The sequence below is a fragment of the Lonchura striata genome, chromosome 2, assembly GCF_046129695.1.
Source record: "Lonchura striata isolate bLonStr1 chromosome 2, bLonStr1.mat, whole genome shotgun sequence".
NCBI lineage: Eukaryota > Metazoa > Chordata > Aves > Passeriformes > Estrildidae > Lonchura > Lonchura striata.
In genome coordinates, this window is record NC_134604.1 from 11,678,590 (window position 1) to 11,702,763 (window position 24,174).

General features: G+C 36.3%; 1 protein-coding gene across 1 annotated transcript in view; it reads right to left on the bottom strand.

The window, feature by feature from the left end:
* Positions 1 to 24,174, bottom strand: part of GBE1 (1,4-alpha-glucan branching enzyme 1) — a 138,406-nt gene that overhangs the window by 37,422 nt on the left and 76,810 nt on the right. Inside the window, exons 8-12 of the mRNA XM_031505937.2 lie at positions 16,852 to 16,967; positions 15,982 to 16,109; positions 11,505 to 11,603; positions 8,786 to 8,896; positions 5,740 to 5,911 (exon numbers count right to left, since the gene is read on the bottom strand). Coding sequence (XP_031361797.1) covers positions 5,740 to 5,911; positions 8,786 to 8,896; positions 11,505 to 11,603; positions 15,982 to 16,109; positions 16,852 to 16,967 — 626 coding nt within the window. The remainder of the gene's footprint in view (positions 1 to 5,739; positions 5,912 to 8,785; positions 8,897 to 11,504; positions 11,604 to 15,981; positions 16,110 to 16,851; positions 16,968 to 24,174) is intronic.

A 24,174-nucleotide genomic window follows, 5' to 3' on the forward strand; every position in this document is an offset into this window, starting at 1 on the left:
TGTCAGAATGCCTTCATTTACCACAAATCTACTCCACTGCTAACGCAGTCATAGCCAATACCCAGCAGATGTGGGTACAAACAAAGGAAATATCAGCATTACTCTGAGAGAAAAACAAAAGTGCCACTTTTGCCAGCTATCTTCATTAAGGCTATTCCCTCTTAAAACCTAGAAAATCCTACCTGGATTTCACTCCGTGAACACAGCTGCAGCAAGTGTTTCTCAAGCAGTTCTGAGGATGCTGCTGACTGTGAACGTTTCTGTTTCAAGGTTTATGCCTTGAGAGGTCATAGTATGGATGGAGATGCATCACCACATACAGATTGCTGCCCCTAATAATTTCATTTAAGTATTTAAATAACACACACACATGTTATAGTGCTTTATTCCTTATACTTTCAAGGATGATGTACAGTTAACCCCTATAGATTCCTAATGTTTGGACATAGTTAATTTGTGAAGAGAGGTGGCATAAGACAGGTCTGTGTGTGATTTAGTTTTGAATTATGAGACTGTCTCTCTCTTTAATTGTTTTTCTCCCAGTCACTCTAATGTGTTTTGAGCAAGTGTAGAAATGAAGCTTGCTTCAATCAACTCTAAATGAATAAATATTAAAAGTTTTCACCTCTAGACCTTGCAGAAGAGACTGTCAAAGTGATTTATGAAGCCCAATATATAAATTATGATTCTTCCCACTGCCACTGCCCAATCCAAATTGTGAGTGAGGTTGCATATGGGTTATTATGCTACAAAGTTGGAGATGGTCTATCACTAAGTCTCTGAGAAACTGTAGGTGAGATTTCAGATTACACCCTTGTTTTCTACTTTATAGTGAACATAATTGTTTTCTGTCAGGCTGCCATGGAATTAAAGCACCTGCTGGAACTGGCAGCACATTTGTCACCTATCCTAGGCAAGCATATTAAGAAGGATGACATCAAACTACCTCTCCTAAAGCTGCAGTCTTGTACCAAGTGAGCACTTCAAGGTTGCTTATCCAGAGGAGCTGACTGAAGTGAGTGAGTTGGAAGAGTGCATGCTCTCCCCAAGGCCACTCTTTAGATGATGGGACAAAAAAGTCACCCTGTAACCAGTGAACAGATGTAAGACGCACAAGAAAGTCAACAGAAAAAAGTGTCAAAATATAACATGCCAAAGAGAACCAAACTCCCTTAGGTTTAAGCTAAATATCCTATTCTTGATACAATTTATTTTTCATCTAGAATAGGTAGCAATAAAAATAGTAGTTCAGATTCTGTTTAAAGTAACATTCCTATTTATATTATCAGTTATGCTGCACCATTTTTATTTAAAATTTTTAATTAATATTATTAAAGAAGATGGTACACACCTTTCTCACCCTGATAGTAGTGCTACTGATACAGTTTTTGTACCATTCCTCTTCTTGATTGTCAATATTTTTTCAAGATCCTGCTGTTACAAAATTCCTTAGTAGAAACATAAATTTATGAAAAAATGTTTAAGTTTCTCCCCCTAAAATACTCCAAGGAATAGATGATGCATAGCATTTTAGTTTTAAGGGCAAAAAAAGAATAAGGTCTTAAAGAACAAGAAACTCTTTTGGTGCATGCAAAAAACTCCTAAGACTGGAGAAGGTGGATAAAACTGATGTGTAAATGAACTAACAAGCAGGAAAGAGGAAATTTAACAGACAAATTAGATAGTAGTGGAACAGGTGAATGTCAACCCAAACAGTGACACTATCAGTCAATGCTCATGATAGCAAAAAATGCTCTAGTTACTTCAAATAACTTCCTAACTATATATATAGTCTCAAAAGTTGTTTTTACAGGGAGTGAAAATTGGTCTCTGGAGTCTTAATTAAGAGTTGTTTTACTATGGGAGAGTCATGAAAAATAGTGCTAGAGGTTCATGTAGGAACTAATCTCCATTTAAAACAATAGATTGGAGCTTAAGACAATTTCAAACAAAAAAAAAAAAAATCCAAGGAAATGATTGTTGCAAGATGAAAATCAAGACACTATATGGGCATAAAACAGTTCATATTTGTGCTATAAAGGATCTCAAGAACCCAAATGCTATTTAAGGCCCTTTGGGTATGTATATTTGGGGCAACAAAACAACTACCCTCTCTTGTCTAAATCTAGACACACAGATGTATCTTGCAAGATAAGGAGAGACCATGGAAACAAGTCCACTGAAGAGCTGGCACAGCTTTTTTACATGTCCTGCAGGCTTTCCCTAAGTGCAAGGCACATGCAATGAACAAGAAAAATATAAAAGGAACATTTAAAGAAAAACAATTACCATTGTCTACAGCTTGTCTTCAGAGGCAGAATGAAAAATGAAGCAAAAAGAAAATGCAAGGATGTAGAGACAACAGTTTTGCAGTGGTAAGTTCAAATATTATTTTCAAGAAATTTGTGTGAGTCTTTATTTACACTGAAGTTAAACACTGCTGGGTAACAACAGCGGTGCCTTTATTTTCAGGCTGAGCTCAGAAGATTCCTGTAATACCCTAAAAGCCTTATAACAACTTCTGTTAGTCTTTGTTTAGTACTTTAGGAATTATGCTCAATCTCAAGCCCTTTTGTTATTTTGTGGGAGACTAAAATTGACAATTAAGAATTTTAGTTAGATACAAGTTTTTATTTTGGATTTGCTTTCAAACAAATTAGAGAGGGCAGAGATCTATGGCTGTAAATATTTTTGCATATACTTTACTGGCTTTAAGTCGATTAATGTGTATGGCATTTCAGTATCACTAACTAAAAACAAAAGCAATTGAGTAGGAAGACAGAGTTTTTATTTACAATTAAAAAGACTACTTCAGCTATTTAATATACACACATTCTAACAGCTTGAGCCTTAAGTGTCATTAAAGTTCAGACATTCAAATGTGCATTGTCTCTGTCAAGGCCTTCACAGAAAATTAGTAAAGAAAGAAGCCCCTTAAGAAGCACATGTGCTCTCAACTAAAGCATTGTGAGAAGAACTTGGAATTTTTGTGACTTCATAAAATTCTGTGTCAACTTCTGATTAATAACTAACCTGTCTCAGTATTAAAATCTAAAACAGGAGCTGGGTTGCACAAACTACAGCTACATTGGGATTGCTGCTCTCTACCTGCTCTAAAACATGACAATTTAGACACAGCAAAAGTTTCAAAAGAATTGCTATTTTTTTGCTATTACTATTAAACAAACTGGCCTTCCAAAGAACGAATTCACTGCTGCAGGATATTTATAATTGTTATTCTCATTTTCAGCCAAGCATATGTAGTTTCTCCTTTCCTAGGGTAAGTCTTCCATGCCAGATGAACACACAAAGCCCAAGAGATCACCTGGGAAGCTGCACATAAAACCAAACACAGACTGGAGGAAAGAATGCTCCCAAAGGTTTTTGTTACAAGGGAACCAATTTACTGAAACAACAGAGCTTTCCTATTCACATTTAAGTTTGCATACAAGACTCATTGCCAATAGTGGGATATAAGTGGGAAGAAAAATAAAAGCCTCCAGAGAAAATTAAACATCGAGAAACATGAAAAATAAGAATTCCAGGACTTTTGCAGTAGTTTCTTAGAGATACATGTAAGAAGGACAGAGAACCATCCAGAGTGAAAAGTAAGAAAGATGAGAGAAAGCCACAGTCAGTTTTTGATGCACAAACTTTTGTCAGGAGGAATCTTCTCACATGTATAGAGCCCAAATGATGCTCCAACACGTAATTAAATATTATTCCAGATCTTCCAAGAGAAATTCCAGGATATATTTGAAAATACAGATTTCCACTCCTGACACAACATTTTTTAGATTAAGTTTCTTTTTCCTTAAGGTGAGCAAAGCATTCAGAAAGCAGGGTGTTTCTTTGCTGGGTTTTCAGAGATAGAAAGTACAAGACTCTTAATGGAAGAACCTAGGGAAGCACAAAGGCAGCTGGAATGCCTTATCCAAGTGCTGGGAAAGAAGATTTCCACTCCTTCCCTCACCCTACAGGAGGCTTCTCATCCTTACCTTTGGCATGCACACCAACCTGCAAGTTAAAGAACTCATTTGTCACTGTATTTGCCTAATTAGATAGCATGTTGTAACATGCATTTTAAGTCCACAGGACTGCCAGCATTCTGAATTTATATGTTTTCTCCTCCAACAGTTATTACAATCTTTCCACCTTTCATATATAGCAAACTATAATGTAGTTACTGAACCATTTGCAGTACTCAGAGATATCAAATATTAATTGCTCAATCAGCCAGCATTGACACGCTGGATTTAACATGCCACATTGCATTACTGATTATATTTCTAATCTTACTAAGTCAATCTAGGCTAAAGACACCTGCAGTTTAGCTGGAGTATTTAGTAAACACCTGTTTCCTCAACTATTATAGTATTACTAGTTTGAATGGAAGTATACACGTCATATCTTGAACATTTTGGTGCCTGATTGCACACTTCATAAATATTTATTTCATTAACTTTTTAACTCTTTTTTTTTCTCAAGAGTGAAGCAAACAACCTGCATTTTCTTGGAAATAGTAATTTTTCTAGTATTGCATATGGTGAATTAGTTTGTTCTGTACCAAAAATGCTTCAATTCTTTTTAAGAAAATCAACACAGTATTTTCTGAGTTTACTCCTAATACAAAGAAAGAGAGTATGTATCAGCATAGGTAAACTTAAATCCAGGGTCACCATTGTCTTATGTTCTCCAGATTTTTAATCAGAAAGTATGATGTTAAATATACCATTATGGAAGAAGGGCAATATATATCCAACAGTCCCCTTAAACTTTATATAACAAAATATTTAACCACAAAAGTACAAGACAGTACTAAGCTAAAATTTCTATAATTTCCAGGTGCTACATTATCAGAAAACTGAGATGGTGATTTTGTAACAGGCTTTCAGCCCTTTTGTCCCCCCATGAGACTATCACAAATGCTATACAAAACTTGTCCAACCACACTACAAATTTTTTACTGTAAAGTAAGAACTATTTTGCAAGGAAAGTAAACAAATGAATATGGCAAAGAACAGACAGCATAAATACCTTTGGAATTTTCCATAAAGCTAAGAATTTTCAACTTTTAATATGACTACATGAAACTGTAATTTGCTGGTTAAATTAAACTAACAATTGAACTTTCTTGTAGCAACTCTGCTTTGGAAGTAACTCAACAGTTTTATTTTAGTTGATGGACCAGAAGAAAGTACCACTAACTCTTCCAATTTCTGTGTTTTGATAGCAGAATGTACCTCCTGTGTCTGTGATTTGTCCTTGCCTACCTCATTAAGCACTAAGAAGCAAAGAAATAGGTCAACTGATTCCAGACTACTTCATGACAATTAATAACTGAAATAAGCACAGAGCTATCTTTAGTAAATTCATTGTTACCCTAAAAAATTTAAGAGAGGAAAAGAATAGAGACAAAATACAACCCAGCTGCATGAGCCACAGCTCGCCACATGACAAACTTGCAGAACAACTATTAAAATACAAATCTGAGTTGTAAAAGTTATTTCTCTTACAGTTAGAAACCATCATGATTTTATTGTCTTGTGTTCTCATACATCTTACAGACAGAAAAACAATGCATATTACCTTTTGTAATAAATCTATAAAAGCATTTATGCTCCAAATTTCAGCACTGTGATAAATACTGTGGATATAAGACTATGTCAGATCATTTTATTTCCCTGCCACGCATTCTGTAGATGAGAAAATGAGAGACTTTTTCCTGAGATTACTTACCCATGAAGTTCAGATAGCTCTCTCCTCCGAGTGCATGAGTAATGAGACGAATCATTTTATGAAGCTGTATGCCACGATCGATAACTGGTGTCAGAGGCATGAGCACACTCATGTTTGTGTACATCTCTGCATCCATCAGGCGAAAGGCCAGTGTCTTATCACCAACCAGTGCCTAGAACAGTTCAGAAAGACAGTGTTTCTAAGTTTTGGTTGTTGTTTTTTTTTTTTTTTGTTTGTTTTGTTTTTGTTTTTTTTTAAACAGGTGGTCTGTATCATAGTGGGAGGATTTACAAGATCACTGAAGAACCAAGGACATGGCTCAGTGTGCATGATCCAGATGAAGAAAACATCCTGCCACTGTCAACAATCATCAGGTTCATGGTGACCCTACATTCTGATCACTGCATCTATGCATTGTGTGATGTGCAATACAGAACTGGTCTGCTGCCAAAAACTGAGGCAGGGATGTCCATGAGCTGAGCCTGGACTGGATGTCAGCCTCAGTTATCTGTTTTCCTGTTGCAACCCTCTGCATTGTTAGTGGGGCTCCTGGGCTGATGGGATTGAGTCAATAATGGTAACAGACTAGCATCTGTCTAATCCCTGGTCCTACATTTCACCCAGTGGGATCATACTGCATAACTACTCTAAGAACTTTTTCACCTACAAATATCGAATGTGAAATATCAGCATCAACTCAGTAAGTCACAACTGACCTACTATTTGGAAATTTTTATAGGAAACACAGAAAATAAGAAAGTGAACACCTACAGTAAAAGCTCCTGGAATGCAAAAATAAATTGGTATAAACAAAACTCTGATTGAGACATGAAGAACGAGTATGAAGCATTCACTTATATGCAATCAAGAATGTGATTGGTTTTCTGTGATTTCACAGAAAAGAAAATACTGAATTACTAACTTGCTAGTGTTCACTGCAACTAGAGAAAGGCCACAAAATACTTCCTAATATATTAGCAATCAGGTAATGGAAAACATTTTGAAGCATTTATATTTAAATAGCTGATTTTTGTTCAATTAGCCCAATTCTTGTTTTACACTCTTGAATGAAAATTTACTGAATTCCAGAGATACAGATGAATTGTAAACAGGTCTAGCTGAAAAGCACCATCATCCTTTCATTTTCCAGCTGACAATATAACAGCATATATAGATTATTCCCTTAAGTAAAAAATACTCTATTTAGAGGAAAAAAACATCCTATGTGACAATGAGAAGACTGAAGACTGAAATGAACAACCATTTTCTGGGCTCAGAATGTGGCATTTGTTTGTGCTATTTAATATCCCCTAATCTTTCCATTGGAAGAGCAGCTAAGTGTTTCCTTATTCATATTTTCTGTGGCATCTGTGATTTTATAAATGATATATTTCCCCCTTCAATGATCTCTTTGCTACCCCAAAGAATCTTATTTTTTTAGTTTTTTTTTCTTATGAAAATCAATCCACACCTTCTATTCCTCACCACAGCAGTTTTTCCAGTTATGCTGTATATCCTTCAAGATACAGAACCAAACCTGTCTCCGACACTGAAGATACACACAAACCAGGAAAGACTGCAGTGGCATGCTGATTGTACTCTTCTCTATTCCATTCATAATAATTCCAGGACTGCATCTGCTTTTTTGACAGTGATTAGATTTGGAGTTGCTATTTTCACACTCTTCTTAAAACCACATGGCCTTGTATTCCGACTGGCAACAGTCAGCTCATAGCCCATTACAACATATAAGAAACCAGGATTGTACCCTCACATGCATCACTTCAGGCATCTTCAGACTGAATTTTATCCACACTTTTTGTTTCTCTAGTCTACTTTTCACATATCAGCCTGATGCATGTCTGTAATCATAGTTTTCTTTTAATTAAAAATAATGAGATTTTTTTCCCCTAAGTATGACATTCTAAACTGAAAATGCAAAGTGATATGGAAAACAACTCAATTGCTAAAAATCACCGTGAAATAAAAGAACAGCAACAGTAATGTTATATGTTGTTTGCTTTAGGGCAAAGCATCAGTTTTGATGAAAGCAGCTTATTGTAGAATAATATATATTTCCAAGTAATTTCTGAATTTCTTTATCAGGATCATGCATTAAATGAACACTGTAACAGACTTCGAGATTAGAGTGTAAATAGGTACACAAAATGGATATCATGAGTGGTAAACTCAGAATGCTATTTTTAAAATACACAACTTGTTTTGGACATGTCTGTTGACATTTATTGTAGAAAACACAGGAAATGGAATATCAACCTCTATTATATAAAGGAAAGATAGGTTACTTAAATGAAATACACATTTTTTAATAAAAGGTTTAAAGATGCTAATTGTACAATTCCTAAATTACATGTTTGGTTTTTTTTCTGATTCTTCAGAAACAAGGGTTAAAAAGATTGTGGGAGACGAATGCTATCCAAATTCATCATTACTTTTTCTTTTTTCCACACACGGAACTATTATAATTGCTGTGCTTTGAACCAAACTGTTACAGCATATTTCATTTAGGTCTCAAAAGAGGATGTTTTCAATCATTCCAGAGAGAAAAGGCTTTCACAAACGGAAAAGAAGTCACAAACAAATTTCTTATATTGGCATATTGTTTATGCTTATCATAAGTAGTTTCCAGTTTACTTAATGGAAAGAGGATTTTCAAAAGCATGGATTATACACCTTCCTCTGTTATATGGTGGGCTAAACAAGAAACTACAACTCATTTCTTAAAAACAAAAGAAAACTGAAAGCTAATATCACCCATACACTCCAGGGAGGATTATTTTACTAAAATGAAGGATTGTAAAATAAAAACACAGAAAAGCAAACAAAAAAACCCGCAACCCAACATCCCCCTCAAAAACCTAAACAAAACAAACAAGTACAAAAAAAAGAGCACTAATCCAAATCTACCTGTCTCAAATTCTTGCAATCCTCCTCAACCCTTTCTCATTTAAAAAAACAAAACAAACAAACTTCAAACTTCTAAACAAGATCTTTTACTTGGTTATGAACAAACAGCTGAAAATACCTGGTCGTGACTTTCTGCATAAGCAATGTATTTTTCTTCACACCGTCTGTTTGTTAATGTATGCACAATATTGCCCATATTCCAGTCTTCATCTTTTAGCTCCTTGATTATCTACAGAAATAAAAGAAAGATCGCTGAAAAACTGCTTTAACTAAAAACATGTAACATTATTTTGACACAGAAATGTCCAATGGATTGTACACTGTATTCTCACACTCCCAAGTTTTGAAGTGATAAGCTTTCTCTGGTAATCCAAAGAGTTGTTTTTTTCTTTTCAATTTTCCCACATAAATATAATACCTAGAATACTTTTTTTTCTCCTCTACCTCCCTGGGGAAGCAGAGAACAGGTTTTGCCATTTACTACGTGAATCCTCTGATACAGTGGAGAATGTGATTGATAGGACCTGCAAGAGAGCACTGCACCAAAACCAAGGAAGAAATATGTGGGCACAGACCTACCTGCTTCATAATATCAGGAAATGCAACCCTGACATATGGCAGCTTCCAAATAAAGCTTGGGCAGTGTGGTGCTACCTTCTGATTTTTAGCAATTTAAATTGAATCCTATTAATAGGCATTTTCTGTCTCATATCACATTATTTCCTTCACCTGATAAGTCTCGCTCAATCTCAGTGTTAGTTTGTTCTTTTTTTTCTACACCACTTTGTAGACCTCCATTGATCACTACAACCTAAATGCATACACATAAATATATAGACATAAAAATTAGAAGTGATAAAAAGGCAATAGCACCAAGATGGCCAATATCACACTGTAAAAGTTAACATTATAATTGTAACTGCCCATATATTCCAAACAATCTTTTTGTCCCCTCTTTCTTTGCTGATTTTTTTTTAAGTCTATGAATTCTGGCTCTGAACATATTGAGGTCCCTATGTAGCATCATATTACATACTACATCTATCTTGAATCTGAACTAGTACAACCACTGCTGTGACAAACAGTTTCTTACTTTTACAGATTCCTCAGAATTAGTTCATGGAATCTGTTGGGAGATTCTTCAGTTTTCAAACTGACTTTAGCAAGTTGCCTAGAAAATTTCCTATTAACAGTACATTCTTAAAAACATACTTAAAAAAGAGAGAGAAAGCAGTCTAGGAGAGTTTGATAACAGCTGATAAACTGTTTAGCTGAACTTCTCCCTTCCAACCATCTCAGCTTTTTTTTTTTCCTTCATGAAATGTGGTAACAAACTCTGGCATCACTCTTTCTCTAACTCCACATCACTACTCTGGTCACTTATTTGCAGTTTCTTTGGCAAGAAGCTTCCTGCCTATATCACCACTAAGTTTTTGTAAAACGCCAATCATAACTGATTTGCACTCAACATCCCATCAGTGTCCCATGCTGTCCCATGTCAAGTACATGTTTAAGCTGAAAGAACTAACATTTTCTCCAGTTAAAGAACAGAATTTACTGTAGCACAGTTATGCTTCCTATCTGAGTATTGCAAATTAAATGAAGCAGACCATATCAGAGACTGCTAAATTAGTTTGCAAATTTTTGCACTTGTAAAATTCTACGGTCTGTTGTTTTTTTGGTTTTTTTTTTCCATGTAACATGAACTTGGCCACTTGCATTTTGCTTACCTTGGAAATTGCTCATCTTGCCTGCCCTAAAGCGTGTTAAGGAACAAAACAAAAAACAAACTAACGAAACTCCAAGAAACCCACAAAATATCACACATACCTCAATTAGGTATTTATTGTTAAAAAAATTAAGCCCTTACTGCATTCAGGGACCTAAATGTCTAAATTACACATTCCAAGTTTTAATGATGATGCCTCTGTTGGAAAAGCTGTCAAGTTTGTCTTCTGAAAAGAGGCTTGAAATCTGTTTTCCAATTGGTTCTCTACCTCCTAGTTAAAAAACTGAAAGATGCCAAAGGTAAGCTAATTTTTAAATTATCATTCTTAGCTACATACTATATTTATTGAAGCATTAATGGTCATAGAAAACATTTATTGTTTTTAGATCATCATGACACCCCAAAGGATTTGGGTGCAATATTATGTCTAAATGAAAAATGTTCTCCAAAACATTACTAGAAGCCTTTTCAGATCATCTAGTGTTTTATGCCTTTTCTTGTGATTCTGTATATTAAGGAAAAGGTGATATAAATCCTTATTGTAGTCAGAATTTATTAATATTTACAGATATATATTATTCACTTTTGCAACCCCCCCTGTACCAACTGCAGGTGTTTGTGTAATTCACCTAGGTTTATTTTGCTTAAACTTTCAGGTCTATTTATATTCAATGCCAATTTCTATGCCCAGTGTCAGGAGGGCTTATTGCATGTTTTTGGAGTGATCTTTCATTGTTTGGGGTTTTTTTCTTTAATATTTACATGCATATGGTTAACTTTTTATCTACCTGTTCACATTCAATATAGATTACACATTTTACAGCTGTTGCAAGATATAGGTAATGTCAAAGAAATTGAGCTTATGTGTATTGTATCAAGAAAACAATTATCAGCTGGAATGTGAATCCCAGCTCCTTAACTTCCTCACCTGGAACCTACATAACATCTGACAGCTCTCATTTCAGCCTCTAATGCCTGTGCTCAAGCCTGTCAGAATTTATTTCAATAGCACATTAACATAGGAGAAAGCAAAACTTGTCAGTAGGATTCAGAACTGTTTCTGTGTATGCACTGACAGGGAAACATCCCACTTTGAAGAAGTTCTCACCTGGATCCACTTATCTGGAATGGCCATGGCAAGTCGATAATCAAAACCCCCTCCTCCCTCTGCCACAGGCCGACAGAGTGCTGGCATTCCAGAAACATCCTGCAACAGATAAAACACCCCACAACATCATTTCCACAGCACTGCAAACATCCCTGAATATTTCCCACTATACAGTAATACTGACATACAAACACTCTGTAAACAGCTTCAAAGATTGACCTGGTTAAGGGGAAAAAAGAGTAAATTTACATCAGGTATTACTACACCCAGATGTGCTGTTTGAATGCAAAAGTTACAGAGAAAAGCATTATGACTTTTCTCATCAAATACTCTACCTCAGAATATTTTAATACAGTAGATATTTAAATAGGAAGAGACCTCAGCAGATGCAGAGTTTGAAATAATTAGCTCTCTTGAGCTCCAAGTAATCAATACAAAGTACAAAGTAGTCAACAAAAGACAAATTAAACCTTCATTTTGTTTATTGATATTTTGCATAAGGAATTGCATAAAAAAGGTTAAATATAAAGCATGCTAAGGAAGAAAAATACAGTCTCAATTCTTTTCCCAAAACCAAACCTATTGATCCAGCTAGTCCTGGAAAGCGACATGCTCTTACTGCATAATTTTCCAGGTTTGTGTTGATGGAAGCTGACTATTCTTAAATTTGTAAATCCATGTTCTTAAAATATTTATTTCACCATGTTGTCAGGCAATTTTATCATGCAGCATTCTTTTCTAAAGTTATCTGGACAGAAAATGCAAGTCTGCAACAATTGCAAAATATCCGTCAGTACTCAATTTTATTAACTTTTGTGGAGGAATGGCTTCTCACTAACAGCAGTTATGGATTAACAAACACTCTTGCATCTACACAAGAGAATTTATAGAATTAATACTGACTAGAACCAGGGCTTAATTAGGAAGTTCATTCTGATTGGCTGGATTCAATCCACTTTTCAATTCAACTGCTGCACTGGAATAGTGAAAAAGATATTTACGCTGCAAGTCATACACATATACACAGACACTGACATAAGGGAGGAGATCAACCAGATCACCAGGAAGCTCATGGATGGCATCCCAGGGGTGGAAGGCAGGGCTGCCATCCAGAGGGACTGGCTGGAGGAATCAATCAGCAGAAATGTCACACAGAATTCCAGAATGTCACCAAGTTAATCCCAACCCTGGGATGGGCCAACTCCTGCATCCATAGGGGCAAGGCCAGCCAGGTTGGGGAACAGCTCTGCTGGGGAGGCAGGGCTGGGGGCTGCGGGCCAGCAGCAAGCTGAGCTTCAGCCAGCAGCCTGGGCTGGCAGCAGGGATGGCCAGCACATCCCAGGCTGTGTCAACAGCACAGCCAGGAGATAAAGGAGGGAATTGTCCCCCTTCAGTCAGCAGCCACTGGATCACACAGAAAACTGTGTCCACATTCCCCACGCTGTAAAAAAAAAACAAATAGTGAAGTAAAATTCTTTACAGACTTTTAGATGTGATAAAAATTTCAATAACTCTCCTAAATAAGTCAGAAAGGACAGACACAGACTCTTTCTTAGTCTCTAGGTTATACAGGACATGACGATATGAAACAAAAGCCTTTTTCTGTGATGCCATGATGCCTGTCTGGAGGACATGTCTGAGATTTAAGCAGCTCCCATCTACTTGAGTCACAATATTGAAAGCCAGATTTTTGGGAAGCAAAATTCCAAATTTAACAGTATTTATATCTATGTCTACAACTTTTAAATGGACACACACACAAATAATCATTAATAGTTTATTTAGTAGATCTTCCATCAAATGTATGTGCTTCTACCAGGAAACTTCCCACCTGGTACAGCCCTCAGACTACAACACATTGCTGATCTTCCACAGAGGGGGCAATGAAGTGACAACAGTGATCCAAGGGGATCAAAAAGGACTTCAGGGCCTTGAGACAACTGCTAATGGAAGCTGAGGCAGTAGCCCTTTTCTCCTCTATAACTCTAGTTGAAGGCAGCAACGTTCAAAGAAATGGATGGACTGAGTCTATTCATACCAATGTATGAATTGCTCCAGGCTGGTGTCACTGCCAAAATGTTGGGGGGTTTGATAGTGTATGCTGGCTTCAGGCAGGAATCACATTTCTCAGTGATGTCTGTATTTGAAACAGTTTAAGCGGGCACATGGGAGTCTCACATGGTTTAGGGGCTAAACCTGGGTTGGGGCAACCCCTGTTATCAATCCAGGCTGGGTGTGAACAGATCCAGAGCAGCCACTGAGAAAGACTTGAGGGTGCAGGTGGGTGAGAGGCTGGACATGATTTGTCAGTGTGCTCTTGCACCTCAGAAATCCAAATCTGTCCTGGGCTGTGTCCAAAGTGGGCAGCAGGGCAGGGAGGGGATTCTGCCCCTCTGCCCCGCTCTGCTGAGACCCCACCTGCAGGGCTGCATCAGCTCTGGGCTCCAGCACAGCAAGGACAGGGACCTGCTGCAGCCAGGCCAGAGGAGGGCCATGAAGACCAGGGATAGAGCACCTCTGCTATGAGAAAAGGCTGAGAGAACTGGGATTGTTCAGCCTCAGAAAAAAAGCTTTTGTGGTGACCTAATTGTGGCTTTCCAGTACCTGAAAGGAACCCATGAGAATGACAGAGAGGACTCTTTGCTGGGATATGTTTTGATGGGACAAGGGGGAGTGGCTTCAAATAGGAAGAGAGTAGGTTTAGATTAGGTATTAGGAAGAAAGTCTTTACTGTGAGGGTGTTGAGGCCCTGGCACAAGTTTCTCAGAGAAGCTGTGACTGCCCCATCCCTGTTGAAGGCCAGGTTGGATGGGGCTCTGAGCAACCTGAGCTAGTGGAAGGTATCCCTGTTCATGGCAGGGACTTGGAACTTGAGGATCTTTAAGTTCCTCTTCAACCCAGGCCATTCTATTATCAGGTTTGAAAAGAGCTCCATATAAAACTAGGAACCTCAGCATACTGTGTCTTTGCCTGTTTGTGTCTATAATACTTCAGGCAGGACATAATTTTACTTAACATTTTTCTTCCCATTATAAAGAACTTTAATCACTGCTTTATTTAGAAGACCAAAATGAAAAACATACATATACTCAGTAACACCTAAAAAATTAGCAATTGCTAAGACACTGAATATACAGAATATTAAAAAGCTGTAAAATCATCAATTAATTACATTAATTAGGGAATATATTATAATTAATTATGGCCAGAGAAAACCATTTTTCTCACATGACACTGATTCTATAGGCAAGCAGACATTCTTCACTGCCTTTTGTAATTTTCAATTATGTCAATAGTTTCTCATTCTGAAATTCTCCTTTAACCATGAAGCACATTGATCAATTCTATGATTCATGTAGCGACTTCCTGAGGCAGAAAATTATGTATTGAAAAAGAAGCAGCTCTCAACTTAAGCATGAGAAACTGAAGACACATCTTATTATAAAAAAAGAAAATTCTCAGGTATTACAAGACAACTAAACTCAGAATTTCTTTACTAGGAATACTTATAACCTAGGACTACCTAGAAAATTAACTGATTTAATTTCAAATAAGCCTACAGCTCAATGAAACCACCTCCAGTTTGCTACTGATTGCTCCCCAGATGCTGCTTTGGTAGCTTATCATTGAGCTCTTAGCAGTAGTTGTCTATGATAGAAGACTTTACCATAAATAAGAAATGAAGTTAAACAGTATTTTGCTTCCTAAAGATAGAGAACTCTTAAGCATCACAAACCCTTTTATTAGAAATCCATATAGTCCCTACTAGTATCAGATATATCCCACTTTTTCTTTTAAACAAAAGGAATTATCTAAACATGATAACAGAAAAAAATCCTCCATATTTAAATGAATTTTCTTCTGGATAAAGACAAAATATCAGTGCAAATCAGAATTTTGAATGCTCTGCTATTTCTTACTCTTAGAAGCTCTATGTGCCAGAAACATTTTTCAATCAAAAAATTGATCTCAATCAACTCAAGTAATATAGTCTATTTACTCCTTTAAAAACCTGGAGAAACTTAATAATAAATTTAAATTACTCCATATATTTAACATCTATAAGTTTATTGCATTTAATTTGAAGGGTAATTGTCAGCTACACCAGTATAATTCAAAATATGCAAAACATCATTAGGGCTGTTAATCTTTAGTACCACAGAGCACTACTGACAAATGGCTATCGTGCACAAGCAATAAACTAATAAAAACAATTCTCATTACAAGTTCAAGGTGATGAAGAAAAAAAAAAAGAAACTGCCAAATTAATTAATAATCTATTAATGCAGAGAAAATTCCCAGAGTGCATATTCAGGTTGTTTTTTCCCACCAGGCAAAGTCTGTCCACTAATTAATATTTTTCAGCTCATGTGCCTACTTGAGTACCCAAAGCGTGACTCGATAATTAACAGGAAATTCACATCCTAAAGCAAACTAATCAATATTAATGTCACTGAGGATGGCAAACTGATCTTACCTCTGCTATGGTTATGCATTCTGGGTGCAAGGTATTAATCATGTGATTGGCCAGCATCAGGTAACACAAAGCATCTTCATCCACATGCAGGCCAAAATATTCATTGTAATCTCCACTGAACCCTGTGCCTAATAAGACAAGAAGTTTTAAAAGACACAGTCAAGTTTTATTTAGAAAACACATGTATTTCACTCAATATTCATTTTATAAACACAGAATGCATTAATGATTTTCCATCTATCATCATTGCAACAAAGCAAGGAAATTAGCAAATCTGGATTTTTTTGATCATTCACAAAATATCCTGAGCTGGAAGAGACTCATCAGGATCAGAGTCCAAGTCCTGGCCTTGCACAGGACCATCCTCCAGAATCACACCCTGTATCATCCAGGTGTTTTAGGAATCTTCTGACCTGTTTGTGCCAGCTGTGTTGTGCTCCCATCCAGCCATCCACTGGGCCACTCGAGCCACAGGACTCATCCCACTGGTTTTGCTTATGCCAATCATGTCAATACCCTAGGACTGGGCTAAAGCTTTGAGCTCCTCTATCTTTGTTCCTCATGTGTGTGCTGGTACAGAAACACTTCAGTGTCATTTATTATAGCTGAGACCTTGTGGAGCAGATTGAGGGATCTTCCTAGTGCTTCTGTCACCAAGTTTTGGGTGTGCCATCCCACTGTTCATCACTAGCAAGCCTGGTTTTGTCCCTTTCCCCTTCTCACCTAGTTTCAAGCTCTACCAATAAGGCCCTCTAGCTCCTGTGCTAAACCCCTTTTTCTCCCCCTGAGAAACAGTGGACTGTAGAGCACTATTTCCACAGCAAGAGAGCTGCAACAGGAGGGCTGAGATCAGAGCTGATAAATGCTCACCAATGCCGTGGTGGTGGTACAACATCGACGTTACACCGTCAAACCGGAATCCATCGAAGCGATAGTCTTCAATCCACATCCTCAAATTAGACAGAAGGAATCTCAGGACTTCCCAGCTGAAATAACATCAGCATAAGTTTGTTAAGCCTTAAAAACCTTGGGATCAACTAGAGCTCCTTTTACTATGTCCTCCACTTGCATATGTGGCACTTGTATTGTACATTTTACTACTTTAATGACTTCTTCCCCGTTTTTCATTAAGCTTTCCCTAAAAGATTTGTCTTTAAGTCTTTCTCTTTTTACTGCACAAAATCATAAGACTGGAGATAGGAGGTTAGTAAAAACTCTCAACTATCTACATAGACATCTAACAGGGTAGTGTCTGAATGCATATACTATATTCTACTACCCAAACTTGCTGGTGTAATTTTCCTTTCCCTCTCTAAAGATGAGTACTCTCTGTGGGAAAAGATGTTATAGAAAAGGAATTAAAATTTTAATAGGCAAGAACTTTTCTCCAAGATTTTATGGATTAATAGCAATTTTTAGGCATAATTGAAAAGCTGCCTTTCCCAATTAATAACAAATCATGTCACCAGCAGAATACCAAATCACCTACTAAGTTGCAAATTTACACATTTGAAAAGTAAACCAAAGGAAAGCTGAGGAGGTATATTTTGAAGTTCAGAACACCCGGAATGTGGCGTAACACACACACACACACACATGCACAAAGCATGGAGATGAAATCAAAATATAAAAGAAGTTCCAAAATGAACAAGCATGTGGAAACATTCATGAACAGATTTTGATATTAAGGAATAAAATAGTTCCATGAGCATTTGCCTACTATTCATCACTTTCTCTCCCTAGGCATTGGTCTCTGTAGCTTCAAAAGACATCCACCTTCTTTTCACCCTCCATGGCACAGCCTTCTCTGACACCCTCATGTGCATCTCCTGCAATTCACAGCTCTAAAGAGCTCACCCACCTCAAACAGCCAACACATGATGTAGGGAAACTGGTTTTACCCACATCTTCCATGTTTGCCAATGTTACGATTCCTCTCTAACCAGTTTCCCAAGACAGCATAGCTACAACTCCACTTCCTAACTAGCTTCTGTTGAGAGAAAAGCCCAGCAGCAGGCAAGGTCTCTGCTGGGTGAGACGAAGGGGTAACGTTGTACAAATCACACCTATGCACATGGCAGGTATAGGGTAGTGAAGGGGACCCTTCCTACCTTTTATTTAACAGACAACAGAAACAGTAATTTCAGGAAGAAATTATGATACATGGAAAAAATTCCATTTTGACAAACAAATGTCACCACTTTCCTACCTCCAAAAAACTTGTTCATATGAAGGACACTTTAAGTTCTGAGTAAGTGGTATTAGAAGAAAAGATGGGAGACTATGGACACACTATAAAGTCAAATCCTGATCTCACTAAGTATTCAATTCTTATTAACTTCCATAGAATTTTAATATTCCTCCTCCTTTCTGCATACACTGCACAGAGATACACATTTGTGCATATAAAGACAGAAATATTACCAGATCAAAATCTCAAAATTCAGGAAATGTTAATCAGCTCACTGTGAATTCCCTCAGTTCAACACTCTCCTGGGCATGCATTACATGACAAGATTTTTTTTTTTTTTTGTTGCTGCTACACTCCCCTGCTTCAAATCATCCAATTCACAAGTTAACAAGACACTAGGAAGATCTCAGGAGCTCGTCTGAAGAACCTTTCATATATTTATTAGTTCTCAGGTAAGACGGTTTGCAGAGAATGAACAAGACTGAGATTGCTCTGATATTGAAAGGGATAGAAAAGTATCAAAAGTCCTACAAACTGACAAACTGGTCACAAAAAAGCAATTTTGTGCAAATGTTTGCTCTTTTTCTGACTCAGCATGAAATTCACAGGAAGCTATTTTTCCTGCAAGCTAAATACTGTAAGAAAAGACCACAGCATTTTAGCAAATAAAAATAGCATCTCACACAGAATTAGGATAATACATGCACAAAGTACATTAATTACTACAAGCACCATCCAAACTTAAAAGTTATTTCTTCTCATTACAAACTTCTTGACTTTGTAACCTTAAAGTCCTTAAGACGGTGAAGAAGATTTGTACATTTGTAAAACATGCACAGAAGTCTCAAAATGGATAACAAATGTCATTTTTTCCACCATTGTTGGCATTGAAGATTGATATTTGGGAAAAGATGGAGAACCAGCATGAACATAAATTGTAATGACTTTTAGATGAAAAAGTGACAGCAATAAGAACAAACAAGATGAATTTGTTGCACCAAAGTATTCATAAGAAAATTTATGAGATCGAAAACCTGAGTAGGAGCAGCAGATGTTTTCCAAGCATCTGATTGCACATGGGAGAGAAGATAATAAATAAGTAAATAATAATATTATCACTGATTTTAGTCTAAATTTGGAAAAAATCAGCTTGACTTTTAGAGAGATAAAAGAAACAAAAAACATATTGACTTTTAGAGAGATAACTACACAGCTCCAAAGCACAAACCAGAATAACAGATTTTTTGAGACATGCAAATCACACAAACCATACAGAGGTTCATTCTTTTCATCCAAGTCAATTTGTTCATGGGAGCAGCAATATTAGACACAGAAGTTGACAGAACAAATAACTTTGCAGAAAGTCAGCAGAGGCCAAAATTGAAGAGGCATAATTGAGATGCATTCACTGCAGAGGCAGTAATTCAGGAGCATTTCTAAAACTGTACATTCTTGTATTTTTCAGAAAGATATGGAAACAGGATAGCCTTCATTAGGAATGTGATTTCTTCTGGAAAAGTGCCATATCTTAAGTTATATCCTAAAAATCTCTCATTTCTGCATATTACAAAATTGATGAAGTTCTTTCATTGCATGCATGATCAAAGACAGGACGGTTATGCTGTATCATCATTAAGGAATAGAATGATTTACAGTGTAAAAAAATGAAGCAATTCAGAATTCACTCAGATACTCAAAACAAAGAAGGTCTTTGCAGAAGAGTAATACTGGATTTTTTTTCCTTCATCCTTAGATCCCATAGCTCATTTATTAAAAACAGATTTCTTGTTTGAAAAAGTGAAATGAGCACATCTACCTAGATGACCTGGTTTCATGAGGTGATGAGAAATTTAACAACTTTCCTATACTAGGTCAGCAGAAAACCTATGAAATTGCTTATAAGACACACTCGTTATTTACTTTTTTCCTCTATACTAAAAAAAAGCAAAATAATGATTCACCATAAGCATTTTAAATTCCAGTCCACGATGAACATGAAATATTTAGATGCAAGCAATGAATTTAAACCAGTTAATTTTGTCACTATGGACAAAAAATAATATTGGCTGTGTCTAATACAGTTTGAAGATGTAATTCTTGAACAATATTAATGTTGACCTTCAGGAATTGCATTTATTAATATGTACTGGAGAACTGCTGACCTTATAAGAATCTAGACTTTTATGATGATATTCCTGTTTCAGTTCTTAGTGCTTAATTAACTTAAGACATAGTAGCACTGAACTGCTAAATCATTATTTCTCAAACTATCCCCAAACATTTCAACAGCTGACTGGCTTAAATTCAATCAGAAGATTGCTAAACAAAGAAATTGGCATTAAGTCTAATAAATACATTGCTAACTGCAATGCTAACTTCCAGGAAATCTGGTACAAGTTATTTTATAGCCTAAACATCTAGATATAATACAGAGATGTTCTTTTTCTCACCACTGCTTATGAGCATAGAGCAGTTTCCCTGTTACTTTGATGCACTTTGTTTGACTGAAATTATACAAAACAGCAACCAGTCTTATCCTATTTGGAAAATAACAACAGCAACAATAAAGCCCTTTGTATTTCAACCTCCTTAATTTATCACAAGTAATTCCCCTCTGTCATCTGCATAAAATCATTGCCAAGATGCCAAGTCCTCTTCAGCCATAAGGGGATGAGAAGCTGAAGCAGTGTGGCAGTGCCTGTTTAAACCAAAGGACAAGACTGACTCCCAGCATGACACTGCCCTTAACACCCACACTCCAGTTACTCTGAGCAGCATTCCATGGCAACATACCCAGCTCTATCAGACATGATAAAGTCTTTAACAGACCCAAAGAACTTCTGTCTAGAAATCCAAACTGCACCATGTTTCCAAAACAGACTGTGCAGACAACAAAGAGCTGTTCCTCTTGAGGCATATGCCTACCTGGGAGCAGAAGGGGTCAGTGGTGACACATCATTTCACCTACATCAGTCCCCAGAAGAGACAGAATCAGTGAATTAACTTCTAAATCCACGAAGAGGGTTTTATGCTTAACCACAGAAATTGAGGATTTATTGATATGCCAGCATAATTACAAAGCCAATAATATTACATAATTACATACTATATCAAATAAGTTATTGAAACTAAAGTTTTCTCTAACAGTTAAAAAAAAATGGATACTTTTATCAATAGTTGTGTTCTTTGCTTAAGCCTTAGCATCCCATTCCCTGCATTAAAATTTCAAGGCCAGCCTTCAGGAAAAAAGTCCATAATTATTTAAGTAGTACTCTGAAAATGTCATGAAAAATCAAAGGGAAAGGACTATTTTCGAATTTCGAAGCATTTGTTCAAGTAAAGATCGGAAGTTCTTTCACAAACTAAATCATATTGACTTCTTTTAGGCAAAAGTGAATAGTGGTAAATTAACTGGATGCAGGGTTGCACAATTACTTCTGTGCCTTTTGGTGGACAAAACTCCCAATTCTTCATAAACCACAGAAAAAAATATATATATATTATATGTGTACTATATAGACTCATAGAATGGTTTAGGTTGGACAAGACCTCCAAGACCATTGAGCACAACTATTAACAGCACAGTGTTCACTACTAAGCCATGTCCCTGTGTGTGCCACATCCATACATTTTTAACACTGCTAGGTGTGGCTCTTCCACCACTCCCCTGGGCAGCCTGTCACACACGCTCATTCTTCCAGTGAAGATATTCTTCCTGATATAGAATCTTGAGGCCATGCTCTCTTGTCCTGCCACTTGCTGCCTGGGAGAAGAGACCCTCTCCACCACGCTACACCCTCCTGGCAGGAAGTTGTAGAGACCAGTAAGGTCTCCCCTGAACCTTTTCTCCAAACTAAATAGTCTGAGTTCCCTCAGCTATTTTTCATAGGAGAAGCAATTTGGCTTTATATATATATATATTTCTATATTTATATATGTGTATATATATATGTATATGTGTATATGTATATGCATGTATATAAATATACATATATACTAATATATATTATACATAATCTGCATTATGTTTTATATATCTACCCTTTTCTACTTAAAAATTCTAATAAGCAGAACACTGCTTATAATGTAGCTTTCTTTGGTTTGGTTTGTTTTGAGAGCGAACAAGAGCAGCAGCTTTGAAGATGCAGAGGGTTTTCCATTTCAGTTAAATTTGGAATTCTAGAGTGCCACACCAGACAACAGGCCTTCTGCAACCATTAATCCTAATGCCCATAAATCCACTGCTATGTAGGGAGAAAGCACTTTTTTTCAATAGGCTGTAAACAATATAATAGCACTAAGCATTTATTAGACTTATGGACTCAGAGTCAGTAATTACTTTGGCAAAATGAATTCTTGGAAACAAGCACATTGTTTATTCACATAGAACCAGTAGTTCTGAAGTGTTCATTGAAGTATTTTAACATTTTTCCCCTCAAAATTCTACTTCCTCTCTTGGTACAAAGCAATGCCATATAGCAAGATGAAACAAGAGTTTCCCAATTTTTGACTGCTTAGACATTTGATCAATGCTCTGAAAAGACACTTCATTTTAATTGTGCAGGTTAATTCTGCATCACCTCTCTCTCATATTTTGCCAATGAATTAAACATGTTTATGAATATATTCACACAACTTTCCTGAAATGCCATTTGCACAAAAATAAATTTTCTCCTCAAATGAACTATGGATTAAAATAACATGAAAGTAAGCAGCAGCATCCTAGGCTTACATTTTTCTGGCTAGTCCTATCCCCACTTGGTAAGAGTAAACTAGTATCAAATAAGGCATTCAGTTATTTGCCCTATAAAATGGAAGCAATAATTCAAATACTACTCAGCAAAGGTTATGTCCTGCAAAATGTGAATATAAGAACAGCCTTGGAGGCAAAGCAGGTAGGTACTTATTGTAATGAAATGTAATACTCTTGATGTTTTTTGCTCAGTGGGCTTCCTGAGGTAAATAGAAAAGAAACCAAGTAAGTCTGAAAGCAATTACCTGCAGTTTTAAGAGAGCCTGCAAGGCATATGCATTTAAAAATAAAGTATCAAAAGAATATTACAAAACTCTTAAGTGCTGATAAAGCCTACATGGATTTCAGCTGAGATTTGGATAAATCAGCATTTGTCCCACTTATATTCTACTCAAGCAAACTTTACACTAATAAAATAAAATCCTTGAGAGTATTTAAAATTGTATTCCCCCAAAATAAACTTCTTAGACAATATTAAGTTTGTTTGGTCATATAATCAACTCTGCACATTTGGAAACAAAATTTGCTGTTCTACAAAATACAACTAAATCACAACTTTAAAGATGTACTGTCAGAATTTGCAAACAATTTAATGCAATTTATGATTTCCATAATTAAACAGTAGTTTTCTGTTTAAACACTGAATTTGCTTTCAAAGTAAGTCTAAATGTAGTGCACAAATACCTATAAACTATTACAGATCAGGTGACTTGATTTTAAACAGACCACTATCCTGAACTTCAGCCAGTAAACGGCACCAGAGTTGAGATGGGGACTGGTAAAGAATCAAGTGTCAAGGGAGATTTAATTACGTTGTTGTTGTTGTGGTTCTTTTTCTCCCCAGAAATAGTATGCTATTATATATGTATAAGAATAGACAAGAATTATCCTCAACTTTCTTTATTCCCTATATAGGAAAACAAAATTACACTCAAAATCAATTAATTCCATTAGCAGTGACAAAAATATTAACTACCTGGCCAATTGTTAACATTTTTAGCTCTACTTTCTAAAAACTATCTTATTAAAAGCCTGAAACAGTGCTTTCTATAAACCTAATTTCATTTTTTTACTTTAAAATACTGGTTCCCTAATTTATGCTCATATAAGTGACTTCAAAGGGACACTGAGAATGTGTCTGGTACACACATAAAAATCTTTAAAGCATTTGTATTATGCCTGTACCTTCAAAATGCAAATACAAACTATTCTAATTTGAATTCAGGTGCATTATTTTTTTCTAATGCTA